Source organism: Anser cygnoides, chromosome 3 (assembly GCF_040182565.1).
Source record: "Anser cygnoides isolate HZ-2024a breed goose chromosome 3, Taihu_goose_T2T_genome, whole genome shotgun sequence".
Taxonomy (NCBI): Eukaryota; Metazoa; Chordata; class Aves; order Anseriformes; family Anatidae; genus Anser; species Anser cygnoides.
This window is the reverse complement of record NC_089875.1, coordinates 13,141,301-13,157,504: the sequence shown is the minus strand read 5'-3', so window position 1 is coordinate 13,157,504 and position 16,204 is coordinate 13,141,301. Positions and strand designations below refer to the sequence as shown.

At 41.7% G+C, this 16,204-nt stretch overlaps 1 protein-coding gene across 2 annotated transcripts in view; it reads left to right on the top strand.

Moving 5' to 3' along the window:
* The window catches only part of COMMD1 (copper metabolism domain containing 1), a 78,064-nt gene that overhangs the window by 5,411 nt on the left and 56,449 nt on the right, over positions 1 to 16,204 (top strand). For both annotated transcript variants that reach the window (XM_048048362.2, XM_066993485.1), the window contains exon 2: positions 15,182 to 15,463. In XM_048048362.2, coding sequence (XP_047904319.1) covers positions 15,182 to 15,463 — 282 coding nt within the window. The remainder of the gene's footprint in view (positions 1 to 15,181; positions 15,464 to 16,204) is intronic.

Genomic DNA, 16,204 nt, shown 5'->3' with positions numbered 1-16,204 from the left:
GTGCTTTGAGGGCTGACGGCTGCCACTGGCACACCGGGTCCCTACAGGCTGTCACCCGACTGCGGTCCTGTCCTGACCAAGTCGCCGTTGTCACCTGGAGAAGGGGTCCCAAAGCATTACTGCTGCTGCTTGGGAGGGAAGAGACGATAGATCTTGGTGAAAGGGGTCTGCCTTTATGTGAGAAGTCAGAGCAGAAAGATGGTCGTGGAGTCTATCAGTTGAGGAGGATGGAAGCCTTTTTGTCTTCTTCAGGGGAGGGTAGAGGCCTTTTCTTCAGGGTTTCTGCTGACAGCCATTGATGGGGGGAAAAACCCAAACTTCTTGCATTTTCTGGTATGGCAAGAGAGCTGCTGTTCTTCCCTCTCTCAGCTAACTTGTGATTCTTCACATACATGGGCTTTGTCGTGGGCTCATTTTATCGAATGCTTCACGATTGTCTTGGAAGCCCACGCTTCTCAGAGGCAGAACAGCCTCAATGCGAAGGCGGAGGTGAAATCATTTGGGAAGAGTTATCGGTAAAGATTGCTTGCTTTCTGATGCCTGGAATTACTCTTGTGCCTGTGTCTACTCACTGAAAACGAGTGCCTGTTAGATACGTTCGTTCTTCTCAATTTGGGTAAAAGGCAACAAGTTAGCCTGTAAGAGGGCATCGACAAGTGCTGTGTCCGTATCAGATGCTTTCTGCCCAAATATGCATCCCACGTGGTGTGAAACCTCTCATTCCCACCAGTGTGCTTCTTTTGAGAGATTTTATTGGGCTAGGCAGAAATGTGCTAACAACAACGCTGTGCAGAGTTTTGTGAGGGAGGGTGGGCGTGTCTGCTGTGTTATAACAGGATGTGCACGGGAAAATGATGATTATCTAAATTGATGTTTGCCTGGGACAACTGAACAACAACCCCAGTTGTTTTTTAATCCAGTGAAACACAGCTGTTACATAGCCCAGCTGCCACCTCTGCGGGTCTGGTGTCGCAGCGTGCGTTTTCTGTTCCTTTACGTGCCTACAGTTATTGTTCCTTTTTGTTCCTTTTTTTTTGGTCGTGTTTTGACGTCATCTTAGGAGGGTAGAAAATTGCTTGTTCGCTTGAAATACCGTCCGCTATGCTGTAGCGATAAAAACGTTCATGGTGAAAGTGCTTCCACGCTGAATTGTTTTAGATCTCAGTACATGTATGTGAGGTCAGTTCGAGTAAGGGCTGGTGGGGCTGGCAGTGTCGGAATAACACCAACTGGAGGGGAAAAGCTCTTCAAGAGAATGGGCTGGAGAGGAGGGTTGGCTGCAGGATGCTGCGTGGCTGAAGGACACTTCAAGTAGCCGTAGGCTCAGTGCTTCATTGCCTAGAGCAGCGGTTTACTGCTTGTATGTTAATAAGAACAATACACTTTCATCACTCTGGATTTCTTTAATATTTATTCTTTTTCAGTTTCTCCAATTGCAGAGCTCAGTGTTTGTATTAAGTTCAAGCCTTTCATATTCTGTTCTCATTACTATTTTAATTCCAGAATAGGCATTTAGATGGCAGTGTTTTTGCTGGGAGCTACAGGACATGAAGGTGGCGGATTCTTGCAGCGTGAGCGGTTTTCTACAAATTGGGCTGTCATTTGAACAATGTGGCCTGAGCGAGGATTCTCATCTGCACCTGCAAATTACAAACATTTTAGCACTCCTGCTGCTGGGCATTAATGAGCGCACCTCCTGAAGGCAGGCAGAAACAGAAGGACTCTAATATAGTTTATTTAATCGGGAGTATTTTCTGTAACTCAGGCATGAGACAGAGATGAAAGATCACTTCCTAATGAGAGTGGTCCTACACTCATTTCATTTGAGGCTGTAAAGTGCCGATATACTACAGCCGTGCCATTTAATTAAAAAGGGCTCACTTTATATTTAATGGTTTACTTGACCTTTTGCATCGCATCGTTTATCTATCTCCTTATCTATAGACAAGTGGTAAATTAAAAGAAGTAGGCAAACTTGCGTCATTGATGTGGTAAGCTCTGTATTGCTCAAATTAGAAGCAAGCCTCTCTCGGTTTTTCCTCAGTTCTGGTGTGGGTAATTTCTGATTATATCTCTAGAGATCTAGGTGCTCTGTCCCAGCTGTGGAGGTGGTGGCTGCGCTCTAGTGTCTAGAGCAGACAGGTCAGTGCCAGCTCTTCACATTTATACTGATGGTGCGTTATGTTTTAGCTTAAAAATGCCGTACTAAAAATCTGGTGACCCCGCCAATGGGCTTCCAGAGCAGCATACTGGTGAGAAAGCTGGATTCTCTGGTGGTCAGGATGTTTTGTGTCCCGTTCATTTCCTTTTTCCCATCCAAATACATAGTTTTAATCACATCTGTAGGACTTCTGCAAGTAGTATTTTTGTCATCAATAACATGTTTCCATCAAAAAAAGCGAAGAAACAAAACCCCACAGGTGAGTTTATCATGTAACACATATGTGTGTGTGCTTGCGCGTGCCCGTACGAAGGCACAGGAAGGAAAGTACTGAACTTTTGGGTAGACCTGTGCGCTGTCAAGAGTTGGACTTGATGATCCTTAAGGGTCCCTTCCTACTCAGGATATTCTATGATTCTATGATTCTATAAGTATTTTGGTTGTGCTGGAATTCATTAGTCCCATCTCATTGCTGCAGTCTTTCCATTGACCTTAAGAAGAGTCTAGTCTGACTGAAGACTGTGGAGTTCGATCTTGCTTTTGAAGTTCATTGCTACAAATTAAATGCTTCTACTATTCTTAATTAGTATTTGTCCAACACGTGCCATATGGAGTATATCTGAAAAGGGAAAAAGACCCCCTTAGGCTTCAGGTGTGGTTTTGTGCCTTTATTTCAATAACACGAGTTCTCCATTTCCTATTCCCAAAAGTCTGGGGGAAATGCTGAAGAGGACAATGAAGTCACTGCCACCTTCTGTCTCAGTTCTGGTGGTTTCCTGGGCTAGTATTAATCGTCTTTCTGCATTAAATGTGGCCTATGAAAAGGTGGGAACTTGAGTTGTCTCTCGTTTTCTTTCTGTTTGGTGCCTGAAGAAGAACTAAAAGGAAAAGGGATGGCTGTATTTACATGTGAGTCTTGACTGCTCTGTTTTCTATGAAAGACTGAGAAACCAGAAGACCATCCAGAGCAAGCTGGTGATTTGTTTGTTCTTGTCATTTACATTAATTTCATCTTGGACAGAGTGATCAGACCTTCACGTAGGAGCATTACTTATTTTGCATCCTGGTTTTGAAGCTTTAGGGACTGATAGCTTCTTACTTGGAGCCTAAAGCTTAGCTGCAGGCAGGGAGCAAGCACCAGCTTCCTCCCCATCGGCAGTGGGATTAAGGGGGGAAGGATGCTTTCTGTCAAGAGCTTCGGAGGTGATGTGTAGCTCGTGAAGTCCACAGACTGGGTATGTGGAAGCTGGGAGTGCTTACCAGGGAAATTGTCTTTGCTTACCATTTCATTACACTCCTTCCGAGATACCCGGTGTTAGAAAGGATCCTGGGTTTGATGGAGGTTTGGGCTGACACAGTTCAACTGTTCGAATTTTCTCTGTTTAGTCCAGTTTTAACCTTTCTTTCCACTTTAAGTACAATATGTTTCTAGTAATAAACACTTTTTTTTTTTACTCTACCCAGGACTGCACTGAAATTGTATTCTTTGTGATTTTTTTCTTTGTGATATGATACTTTTAAAATTGTGCCTGTTACTACTGTTGTGAAGGAGAATAAATATTTTCTTGCTCTGGGAGTCTCCTAAAGTTGGCAATGGAGGAAAAATTCTTCTTCCAGTCTTGCCAGTGTCAAGATGCAGCACAGCTGTGCAGATAACACTTCTTTTTTTCACACATACATACTTTTAAACTGTGAGTAATGATTGATATTATTAGAGAAAGAGACTGTTTGATCTTGGAGTGACCATCATCTCTGCTAACATACACACATCCGTGTTTCGCAGAAAGTTCAGAACAAGCAGAGAGCAGCAGAAAGAGCTGTTCATGCGCTGGATAACCAACACCATACCGGAGATGAAGAACTGTGGCGTTCACTTGAGCCACTGAAGTTCACAGTTAGTATTACAAAGAAATTCAGGTGACACTTACGTCATCTCTTTACTTGCTAAGCAGCTGAAGTTTTCCATTCCTGGTAAGGTTTAGCCACCATGGTATGGGTGTGGTGTGTAATAGTTCTTCTGCTGTGTTAACTGAATACAGTTGCTTAGATCAACTTACAGAAAAAATCTTTCAATACCAAAAACTCAAATGATGGAGAAAGTGCTATGGGACTTGCTGGAATTATTCCATTTCATAACTTGTACTTGGAGTTTTCTTCCAGTGTGGTGACTGAGTGGGGTGGAGCCTTGAACTCTTCAGTGTGCTCAGAGGATGTTGATATTTGCAATAGTTTATTAAAAAGTAAAAATAAAAATACCAGGAACCACGATTGTTATGTGATGTCTTTTCTTCGTTTGCATTTTATTCATTGAGCCTCATGGGGCAGAAGTTGCCAGGTGAGACCCTCCAAGGACTTGAGTTCCAACCTGAGCAACCTGCCTGGCTCCCTGGGGGCTCTCCTCGGGTAGAAGGATTGCTTACAGCTTACTGAGGAGGCTCTCAAATTCATCCCTGGAGGTGCCCTGTCTTTAGGGCAAGATGAAGTGAGTGACTTCCTTAAAGGAAAAGGCTTAAATATTCTGCTTTTTTATTTTGTATATACCATTATGGATAATGATGGAAACTTCTACACAGTAACTTCTAAAAAGCATTTAATAGATACGTGGAATAAGCCTGATCTGCCTGGAAGGTGCAATAACCTCCATGGCACAGGATTAGGAGTATTCATTATTGGGAAGACCAAACTGGTATCTTGTTCCGAGGCATTTTCGTTATGCATTCTGAACTCCTGAAGGTTAAAGACAGTAGGTTTTCTATCACGTTGTTTGATTACCAGTAGTTACGTACAAGGAAAACGAATCATCCTACACATTTAACCATCCAGTGATTTAAAACTGGACCCTTTGCACAAATTGAGATTTGCCCTTCACTGTGTTCACAGTGCACAAACACCTGTGTAGAGCTCACGGCCCAAGATTTAGTTAGGAGTACTCGATCTCTTAGAAAATTGGGTACTTCTGCAGCTGTACAGCAAAGTTGTTCCTCCCTCCTCCCCAGCTCCCCATGGAGTTTAGTGTCTGTGTACCAGCTCTGCTTCAGGATAGCATGTTTCACTTGGAAAGATGACAGTGATCTTGGAACATGTTTTTTTTCTCCTCCTTCTTATTTGGCATCTTCCACATCTTCCACATTTACCTGTTAACAATGCTCTTTGATGCGTGACTCCACGTAAATAAAAACAGACTACAGCTGAACCTTGGTGAAAGGAATCATAAAATATACTGCGTAGAGCAAATGTGAAATAATACCCAGCCTGGCCAAACACCTTTATTTGGACTTAAAATTGGGATTTCTTTTTAGTTGTTTTAAGAAATGTTTCTATAATTCTCTAATTTGCTATGGTAATATATTCTGGAAAAATTGCTTTCTTCTTTCTCTTCTAACAGTAAAAGTTGCAATACAAATATACTTTGAGTGAAATTCTCTGTTTTTCCACGTAAGGTGAGATTTTTTTCATGTTGAGATGTATCTGGATCTCTGCCAAGCGATTCCTACCTCAACTCAGTCTTTCCTTTTTGTGCTCTGCAGTTCTCTATAAACCGTGATGTCAGGATGGGGAAACATGTTCTTAAGATGCACGCAGGCCCTGAAGCAGGATCTTGGTGAAAGGCAAGGGAGCAGCAGACACTTTTTTTCTGTCTGACGTTTGTGTGTGACTTGGTTGACTCAGGACTGTCGTGTCTGATGCATGATTCATTCATGCTCTTTTTGCCAATTCTGGTTGGAGTGTAAGTGATCGGCTGTTCTACCAGGCTGGTTATATAAATACCTTTTGGTTTTACATTATCGAAGATGGTACAAATATTTACAGATTTGTAGCAGTTAGGATTTCTTCTGTATTTTTTTATTTAACTTTTGTGTTGTTTTTTTTTTTTTAAGTGAACAAAACATGTACGACCCCCTTTTTCCACAGAAGAAGAAACAGGACATTTAGGCAGCTTTCTTGTAGCCTCCTTCAGGTACTGGAAGGCAACTCTAAGTTCTTCCCAGAGCCTTCTCTTCTCCAGGTTGAACAACCCCAGCTCCCTCAGCCTGTCTGTCTAAGAGGTGTGCTCCAGCCCCCGATCATCCTCATGGCTGTCCTGTGGACCTGCTCCAACAGGTCTACATCTTTCTGATATTGGGGGCCCCAGAGCTGAATGCGGGGCTCCAGGTGGGGTCTGACGAGAGCAAGGCTGAGGGGGACAGTCCTCTCCCTCGCCCTGCTTTTGGTGCAGCCCAGGATGTGGTTGGCTTTCTGGGCTGCAAGCCCACGTTGCCGGCTCACGTCGAGCTCTTTGCCCACCAGGACCTCCAATGGAGGTGATAAGCTGCAGCTCTGATTCTTGTCGGGGACTTGCTCAAGTTTGTGAGTTTCTGTGACGTGCAAGCCTGTCAGCCTTGGGCTTTGAGGTTAGGCCCTGTTGTTTGAGACCTCCCCCCCCTCTTCTACACCGCCTGCTTTGGCATCTGCACCCCCAGCATTGCCAGCGTGCGTCTGTGGTTTTCTCTCCTGAGGTGCTGGCCTCTCCTGGTGGGCCCTCGAGACTGGGGGTTGTTACGCTGCCTTTCAACCCTCTTGAGAGCTGTAAGGAGCCAGAAGGCACGTGCAGCTGGTGCAGAAAGGCTCTTCCCCCACCAGTCACTGGATGTGCCTGCTGGTACCTGACAAGTGACCGTGCGCGTGCCTCTGTTTGTGACCCTGGCATCGAGTCTCCTGCATGACCAAAAAGAAAGCGAGGGATCTGGCTGTGGCCAGGAGGGTGGTGGTTGCTCATTGCTCGTTATTCAATTCATTTTATTATGCATCATTTAAATCTCTTACCAGTCTTGTAATGGAAAGTGAGTGCTAGATAAATTGTCTAGCCAGTGTGGACAAACAGTAAGGGGCTTATCAAACATGGGTATGGCTTTCAGTCAAACAGGGGCTAGGAAAGCCATGGGAAAAGTGAATTGATGCTTTCTGATGACAGAGACTGTGCTGCCTTGGGGCATTTTAGGGCTGAAGTTTTTTGCCGTTGAGGCCTATGATGGTGAAATCTAAAGCTGGATTTTGTTACGCACCAGGTTTTGACAGGCTGTGTGTATGCAAGCATAGCAGACCGCCGCCGTGCATGTCCAGCTCATGAGAGCAACACAAACGGTCTGTGGAGGCAAAGAAGAGGAGAGTTGTTTCTACAGATTTGCTGGAAAACCTGATTACTTGGCTTGTTCTACCAAAAGATGACTTGATCCTAATGTGATTGAAGTGGAGAATTCCCTCTGGGGTAATTACAGTCATAAAGACTTAATGCGATTCCACTGGAAAACGCTTTAAGATGGGTATTTAGTCTTGAACTTTTTTTTTCTTTTTCTAAAACATTTATTAGATTTAGTTCTAAGAGCATTCTTGTTACAGCAAATGGTATTTAAATCTTTACGGGAAAGCGAGGAAAGGTTTCTGCTGAGCATCCCAGCCTGGGTTTTGCTCCCAGGCTCCGGTGGTGTTTTCCAGCCCCTCAGGGGGAGTGGGATCCGTACTTAAGAAGTTGTGACTCTTAAAATGAACAGTTTGACCTGCTGCCCCCTTGCCATCATAAGGCTCAGGTGTTAACTACTACAAAGGCTGCTCCTGGTTTTGGCGAACGTGCTTTGTATTTCACTGAGCTGACAGGAGGAACAAGCATGTTGTACGTGCCAAAAGGAAGACCTGCCGTCTGGTATCCTGGGACTGGAAGCTTACCTCTCACCTGTCGGGCCTGTCAGCATGTAACGTGAGTCGTCAAAATACGTGACGAGTGACCAGATAGTAAAGCACTCTTGCTTGCTGCCCTTGAAAATGAGTAGTCTGTAAACTTGTCTCCTTTACGCACCGGTCGCTTTGCTGCTATGAAATGTGTCTGCGGGGTTAGGAGCTAAGGCAGAGACAGGCTGCAGTGCTTTCCAGCTGTTTGTTCCCAAACCTGGATTTTACTTACGAGAACACCGCCTGCAAAGCACTGCGGTAAGCTCTGCTAATGTCTGCCCCATTACTGCATGCAGGGTAAGGCTACGGCTTTTTTTTCCGATTGCCCTCAAAATACGAGCTGATCCAACGTCTATTTTTAACTCTCCTAAGTGAAATGAGATTAAACATGAAGCAATAGTCCACGACAGCAAGTAATTTTCCCAGAATGATTGTAGAAACCTGATAAACACAGTTCTCATTTATTTTAAGAGGAAAAAGGAGGAGGAAAAAATGCCCATCACGTGATGTCTTCAGAGAAGGACAGGTCATGCCACCAATTCCGGGGCTGTCTCTCTATCTGTCCGTCTGTCTATTTTCCTTCTTTTGCTGCTGCCCTTGAATTTCTCTGTATTTACCATCTGCCGTTTATTCTGCCCTATCTGGGTGTCTCTTTTATTTTCCTCTCTTTTTTTTTTTTTTTTTTTAGCAATACTGCATCGAATGGCTTCCATTTGTTGAACGTTCTTGTTTCTGAATATGGCTCCTTTATGGGGACTGAAGAAGAAACTGTTTTGGGCTGAATAATGTAACCTGCAAAGGTTTATACATTCTTCAAGAAGGTAACATGGCTCTACTGAAGCATAGCTCAGGGAGCACATGTGTATGCATATTTGTTTGAAAAAGGTTGAACCTGTCAAACTTGTCCATAGCATGGCTGTGTGTTTAAGAACTACTGGAAATGTGACATTTCTTTGCCTCCGCCCCATGTGGCAAAATGCTTTCTAAACCATAGCAAAGAATTTGACTCAAGTCAGGAGAAAAATGGTAGTAAAGCTCATTTAAAAATACTTTTTTTTTGTTGCTTACTATGTCCATCTTGGCCCGTACTCAACTGAATCAATTTACTCATATTTTTCATCCTCCTTTATAACCCTCGTAGATGTATGTTTATCTGCTATTAGTAGAACATTTCCTTATTTTTTTCAGTTCCCTCTTACCTCTCCTCCAGCCTGTCCAGCGCTTGTCTGCTCTCTGAGGAGTGCTTTCCATTGCCTTTTTTTTTTCTCTTATGCATTTCTTCCTCTTTCTATTTTAAATAATACAAGTAATTTGGAAACTATTACTCAGGAAGGGGGTGGTGCTTCTTTTTTATGCTTATTGCTTAAAATCCAAGTTTTTATAATCTGTTCATATTCTGAGTATGCAGGCATCATTTAGTGATCTAGATATGACTAATGTTATTAGTGGGTGGGCTTGTTTTGTTGTGTTTTTTTTTTTCTTTAATTTTTATTCTGGTTCTGTAAGCGCAGGCAGAATCTTTAAGTAGGTCCAGACAGAGTAATCCCTATGATTCTCAGTTTCCTTTCTGCCAGAGATGGTTTTTAGGCTGGGGTGAGATGCTGTTTTGAGGCCAGTGCTGTAGGTTTGCAGGAAGTTCTCTCTGACCACAGGAGAATGGCTCAGGTTGCACTTCATGTGGTGACTGGCTGTTTTAATCAACGTTTCATCCTCCCTTTGTCATCAAACTAGCCTTCATACCACAAAAAAAAAGACACCTCCTGCAAATAAGTTTAGGAAGTGGTGTGTTAGGGAGTTACGAGTCCGAACTGTCACTTCTAGCAGACGTACAGACTAATGGTAGGGGCAGGCTGGAGAAAAAATGTTGTGGTAACTTCAGAAGGTTTTAAAAACTAATGCTGAGATCTCTTTGGCATTTAGCTTGTAAGGTAGGCCAAAAATAGCTGCGTAGATGCTATCCTATTGTTACTGAGTTTCATGTTCAAATGAGAAAGTAATTTTACCAGAGAACACTGGAGTATGTGAATTTATATGCAAAAAAAATAAGATACTGGGTTTTGGGGATTTCTGCTTGGTGGGAACCTCGGAGGAAATGGAGGAGCACAGAAATGATCCATTCAGAAAAGTTTTATCTTCCCTTGTGCACATTTGATAAGTGTGTGAAATCAAGCTAAATAAGATTAGAAATGCAGGAAGGATGTAGTTTTGCCTGAAACTTCATCACGAGCACGTTTCTTTTCCCCCATCTGCAGTATCAGTTTAATAATTTTCTCGTTACTGTGTTGTGAGTGCCGTCCAAGAAGACAGCTAAATAAAAGTCAGGGTAACCCAAACTTAAAAATACTTACGTGTCCATTGGATATTCATTGACTTGGTTAGTGTCTCCTGGGCAATGAATCAAAAGGCTCTACGGGTTAGAATAAGAAAGAGATGTTGCACAAGTTCTGTTACCCGCTGGGAAAAAATTAAACAGTGGGTGTATAAACAAAATACATTATGCTCCTGATGATTGTCAGTTCTTTTCTGTAAGCAAATGGTTTAATATTCACTTTGACTGTATTACAGCTCAATACAAAGCAAACTGAAGTAATATTGGATGTAGTATGGAGCTTGAACGAAAGAAATCCCATGGATGAAGACTTAAAGATTTTAATTATAATCTTTGTACTTTGATTAAATGTATTGTTAAAGTCACTTGTGATTTCTGAATGACAAATATGGTGAGGTGGACAGGCCTCTAGTTCTGTATTTTTTTTGAAAGATGGATCACTGTTTCCAATGCAGCAAACAGGCTGTTGCATCTAATTTTGTCTTAATTCCAGTTCTCAGGAGAGCTCATAGACTCTGACACACAGTGTTTGTGAGATACAGCCTACCAACTAGTCCAAAACCTCTATCATCTTAAGAAACGTGGGAAAGTCTACTGCATTAATATCCGGGGAATGTCTGTGGGAATAACTGTTTTATTACGGGACTGGGTGCATCAGCAGTGCTTGGGAGAGATGCTGGCTAGTACATACTTAAAAAGGAGGGTTCAGAAACCACAGGGCTGCAGAGATGTTCTTGTAGCCCTCCTGCCTGAAGCTGCCATTGGCCCTAGAAGCTGCCTAAGTCACTTGGACGGATGAGAAAATGCCTGCACACACCGTCGTGGCCAGCTCCTGGAGCTCTTCCATTATCGTTGACAAGTCATGTTTTATTTCTGGAAATGAAGTGTGTTCTTTTTCCCAGTGGATTTTGCCAATTGTTGTTTCTCACTAGTATTGCATGCTTGTCAGTCTCTATTTCTCAGAAGAGAGAGTGATTTTAAGTCTGTTTTCCTTTTCTGTGTACCAAAGCACATGTCTAATGGATCTAATTAAGCAAATACAAAACTCCCCAGATTATCAAATATTGTTCCATTAAGGAAATAGTATTTGAAGTCATGTTTTTATAGGCTGAATTATATTCAAAGAGATAATGGGTATCTACTGAAGATGAATACAAAGAAAAGTCTGTGACCACATCTGTTTCTTGTTGCTTAGAAACACCTACCCAGTCTCTGGAAAGTAAAGCTGTCATGGGTTGCTCATTGTCTGATGTGCATAAGCTGTGCTTCCCAGGAAAAAGTGCATGTTTTTACAAATCTCAGAGTATATAATGTGAGGAAGCTTTTGATGTCTAAAAAAGGTCTCTTAGAGACTCTAGTTTTTAAAATAGACTTCATGGTGCCTTAGTCACTTGAATGAGTAGTTGTAGTAATGTAAATGGAATCTTTGATAGCTGAAGATTTGTCTTGAAGTAGTAAATCATTTGTGATAGCCAATACAAACTGGAATTGTATCCTACCCTTGGTGTCATGCTTCTAACACGACGCTTCTTGTTACATGATTGAGATGGGGACAGGCTGTAAATGAAAAGCGGGCCACAATGTTATATTGCAAAAATATGATTATGGAGCACTGCCGAAGAGACTAGGTGGGGAAGAAGGCAGGATCTCCATGTACCATATACTTAGCCTAGAAATACCCTAACGTGTCTCACTGATGGTATGGAGTGACTCACGGTGCTGCAGTGGATCCTGCGCTTCAAGGTCTGTCTGTATACCTCTTGAAAGAATGCTGAAAGTGATTCAGCTGTGGGAGTGGGTGGATAGAGCAGATTTCAACACCTCTGAGTCCCAAGGAGTTTTCAGTAATGGTGCCAAGGTGTATCTGTTTATTCCAGCAGTGGGATCTTGTCGCTGCAGTGGGAGCTGTACTACAGCTGCTCACTGTCCTGGTGGTGCTCAACGCTCATAAGCTCCCAGTGTTTAAAAAGCATGAGAGGGAGACCTGTAATCAGATGCATTTTATCTGCTGTTAGTTATAAACACAGAAGAACCACTCATTTTTTTAACTTTTCAATTAATCCTTAGAAATAGCAATAAGGTGTATTCACTGTAATTTCTCATTCTATGTTATTACGTAGGAGCATTGTTAAAAATAATGGAAAAAACTGTTCGTAATGATGTCCAGAATATAACTAGAATTATAATTTTTAGCCAAGTTAAATTAAGACATTTCCTCGAGCTTAAAGTTCAGAATTCAGAATGAACAGTCAACATTCATATGAGCACTCATGGGAGGACAACTGTGCTTGTTTAAAAACAAATTGTACAAGTATCTGTACAAGAAAAGAGATGGAAGATCAGTGAAGCCCTTAACTGTTCTTTCATTCTTTGTAATTTATATCTGGTTTCCTGTGCTAGAATTAAATGTTTCCAAGCTAGGATGAAGAATATTACAATGAGTTGCTGTTGTTCAGTTGCTTGAAGACCTTTATCGCTGATGGGTTTCCTTGTGAATTTCCAAGAAAGTGTCTTCGGTAATATCTTTGTGCAGTTATAGGGAGGTATAACTCATTGATTGTTTGCATTCTCTTCCAGTTAACATTTATATTCTTTTCACTTATATATGTATTTATGTAAAGTAACTTTTAGATAGTAATCTTATTTGCAAGCTGAGAGAGATTCTATTCTGAACGATGGACTATATCAGTGTGTTATTTATAACACACGCTGTATGATGTATGTTCCACCAAAACTCAGTATGGTTGTTACCTTCTGGTTTCTAGCTACGCGCATCCACAATATTAAGTGATCCGTATTGCATGTAAATGTGCACCCTTATCTGCAAGAGAAAGAGATGTAAATGATTGCTAATTGTGACACATGGTTTCCTTCCTCTGTTTGGTGTGATAGCCTTTTGTTAGCAAGCTATATCAGGGTGCTTCTGCTGCATGAACACACACAGGTTTTAAATGTAACTCGTAAACCTGCACAAAATGGTGAAAGGTGGTAGGTGTCAGAGAACGCACAAACAGGTCCTCGCACAAATTCACTGGTATGACAAATATTAAAAGGGAACATATTTCACGCTGCTGTAAAAGATGGTCCTCTTCATGAAAGACCTGTATGTATGAAAGGAATGTGAGTCTAAATAAACACTTCTTTTAAAACAGAAAGTAAAAATGCTTTTGTCACTTACAAGATAATTAGAGTTGAATGTGCCTCCAGGTAAATATCTTCATGATAAAAAGCAATCAATGCACAGATACCATGAATTGAAGAAGACAATGGTACACTAGACATCTCACATCTTAAAATAAATTACCAGAACTCTGATTAAGCTGGAATCCTGATACAGCAGAGCAGTTACTTCTAGTATGGATTGCCGTTTATTTTCTTAATCATGTAACAGATGGCAGCCAATCCATCATGAGACTTTGGGAAGGCAGAGCTTCCCTCTTAAAACAAAATAGTACAAAAGTTTCAGGAGAAAGCTCTTACGTGCTGGATGATAAAAGGCTGAATCCTGTTGCAGATCACAAGCTGAGTGTTGTTTTTTGGAGGGTGGGGGCAGTTGTTTCTGATTTTATTTTATATTTTCTCTTGAAAAAACTCAGGTTAAGAAGGATGTGGTGTATTTGTGGAGGTGGTTGTTGGCTTCACTTGCTTTGACGCAGGAAATCTGCCTTTGTTCTGTGTCACTTGCACGACGTGCGAGCTCTTTGTCCGGGACTAGTTCTTGTGTGGGTTTTTGTTGTTTTTTTTAATCTGCTGTTGTATTTCAGGCCACTCTTGATGTGACTAAGATCGTGTGCTTTGCACTCTGCTGACGAATGTAGACCATCAATGGGGAGAAGCAGCAGATCTTGTATCTATCTGTGGGGAGTCCGAGGCTTTGGGAGCAAGATGGCTGCTTCCCTCAGCGCCATTTGCGGATGAGCGCTAGGCCTCCTTTCGAGCAGTGGCTTCAAAAGGCACAGATATATTACGTTTTGTCTTGGAAAGTGGTGAAGGTGTTAAGCCAGGGGACGTTTCAGACCAGAGGGCTTTGTTTCTTCTGTATTTGGCACTGGTAATGTGTGGAGTGCAGTAGTAGGAATACAGTGTCAAGGAAAATGGGTACAAATCCCAAGGATTTTAGCTTCGCATTGCCTTGCTGCTCTCTGCATTCACATGTTCTCGGAGGCGGCATGGATAAGTCGCGTCCATTTTGGGTGAGGATGAAACAGAAGTGTCTGCTTGAAATTACCATGGGGAAATTAGTGAGTTTCCTCCCTTCACGTCCTTTCTTCTCCTCCCTTCAGAGACATATTTAGCGAACATTCCCAGTTAGGCGATGCAAATTTAAGGCTGTAGGATTACCAGTTTTGGAAAGATCAGTGGAAAAAGTGGATGTCTGTTAAATAAAGTGGGTTTTGGAAGAATCATTTCTGTTGCTTCACCCCTTGCAACCCCTTTGCAAAACACGCATACGGCTTTTACTGTAGCAGAGTCCACTGATGCTTCAGAAGAAGCCGCGGCTGCGTTTTTAACAATTTGAGATTTTTACAATTACAGTTGATACAATTACATTTTTACAATTGCTTTCCCATACAACAGACCACCAGGACAGCAGTATCGTACTGGATGCCTGTCCCAGCTACGCAGTGCAAGCCAGTTGGTATGCCTGGGACATACTGGGGAAAAGGGCCAAGCTGACTGTGTAAAGCTTCCTCGCTATCTTGTGCTGCATTCCCAAAGGCATTCCCAGCTTCCTTCCTACTGTTAGAGATCCATTACCCTCCAGCTGTCTTGGGGTAGAAGTGTGGGGTAAGTGGTGTAGGCAAAATGAGTTGTAATAGAAGTTGTCAGGTTATTTCCATAGCTGAGTTTTGTTTGCACTATCCTTTTAAAATCTGGTATTTGCAAAACCCTAAAGATACAACCTTTTGGTGGACTGTTCAGCTTAGAGTTTTAAAAAATACTTTTGAGCAAGCTTTTCCCTTTTTCTCCTCTAATTTTCCCTACAGTCAATTGCTTCAGCAGACATGGATTTGAATCAGCTGGAGGCTTTTCTCACTGCCCAAACCAAAAAACAAGGTGGCATCACATCTGATCAAGCTGCAGTCCTCGCAAAATTTTGGAAGAACCACCGAGTAAAGATCCACGAAAGCCTGGTAAATCAAAGCCGTTGGGATAACGTCTTGAAAAACATGAACTGGAGAGTGGATCTGAAGTCACAGTCAAGACACATTGATCAGATAAATACTCCGGTTGCAATAGTAGAAATGGAACTGGGAAAAAATGGTCAGGTAAGCTTTATTTTGTAAATTATGTAAACCTGATTTAGCTATGTATGCACTGAGACATTTTACATTGCTGAATTTACTGCATCCAAATCAAATCAGTACTTTTTTTTTTTATCTTAATGTACTTGAACTTGTGGTCCCTCTTTGGACGCAGATATATTCTGTGAGATTAATGCAATTTTTGCTTGTGTGTGTGTTGAGAGCTCTCTACTTCAAACTTGGAAAATCTGAAATCATTGAAATCAAACATAAAATCAGCCATACTAGCAGTTATTAAAATTATATTCCATGCACTGTAAGTTTCTTTTTCTTAACTAATCAAATAACAAAATTGGGTAATATCTGCAAAGTAGAAACTGAAAAAGAGTTAAGTTCGCATCATAAATGATCAAGCATTCTTTGCATTTTAGGACAAATGAGGGGAAAGACTCTCCTTTATTTTACATAGTACCTATTTTTATCTTACAAGTAGATTTTTATTACTGTTTGCATTATGCAATCTGGTCTTAACTGCCTGAAAGAGAGAGAACGCTATCAGTGCTGAACACTGCATTTCTTTTTAATCTTTAAATTTAATGTGATCATATACCTAAAGGCATGGCTTCCCACATTCAAATTTGGTATATTCTTCCTCTTCAACGTGTTAGTGGATTGTAAAAATTAATGTCTTAGCTGTAGGTACTGCATATGATACTATGAGCATACTGTAGGGTTTTGATGTTAATGGTTAACACTGAGTAAGTT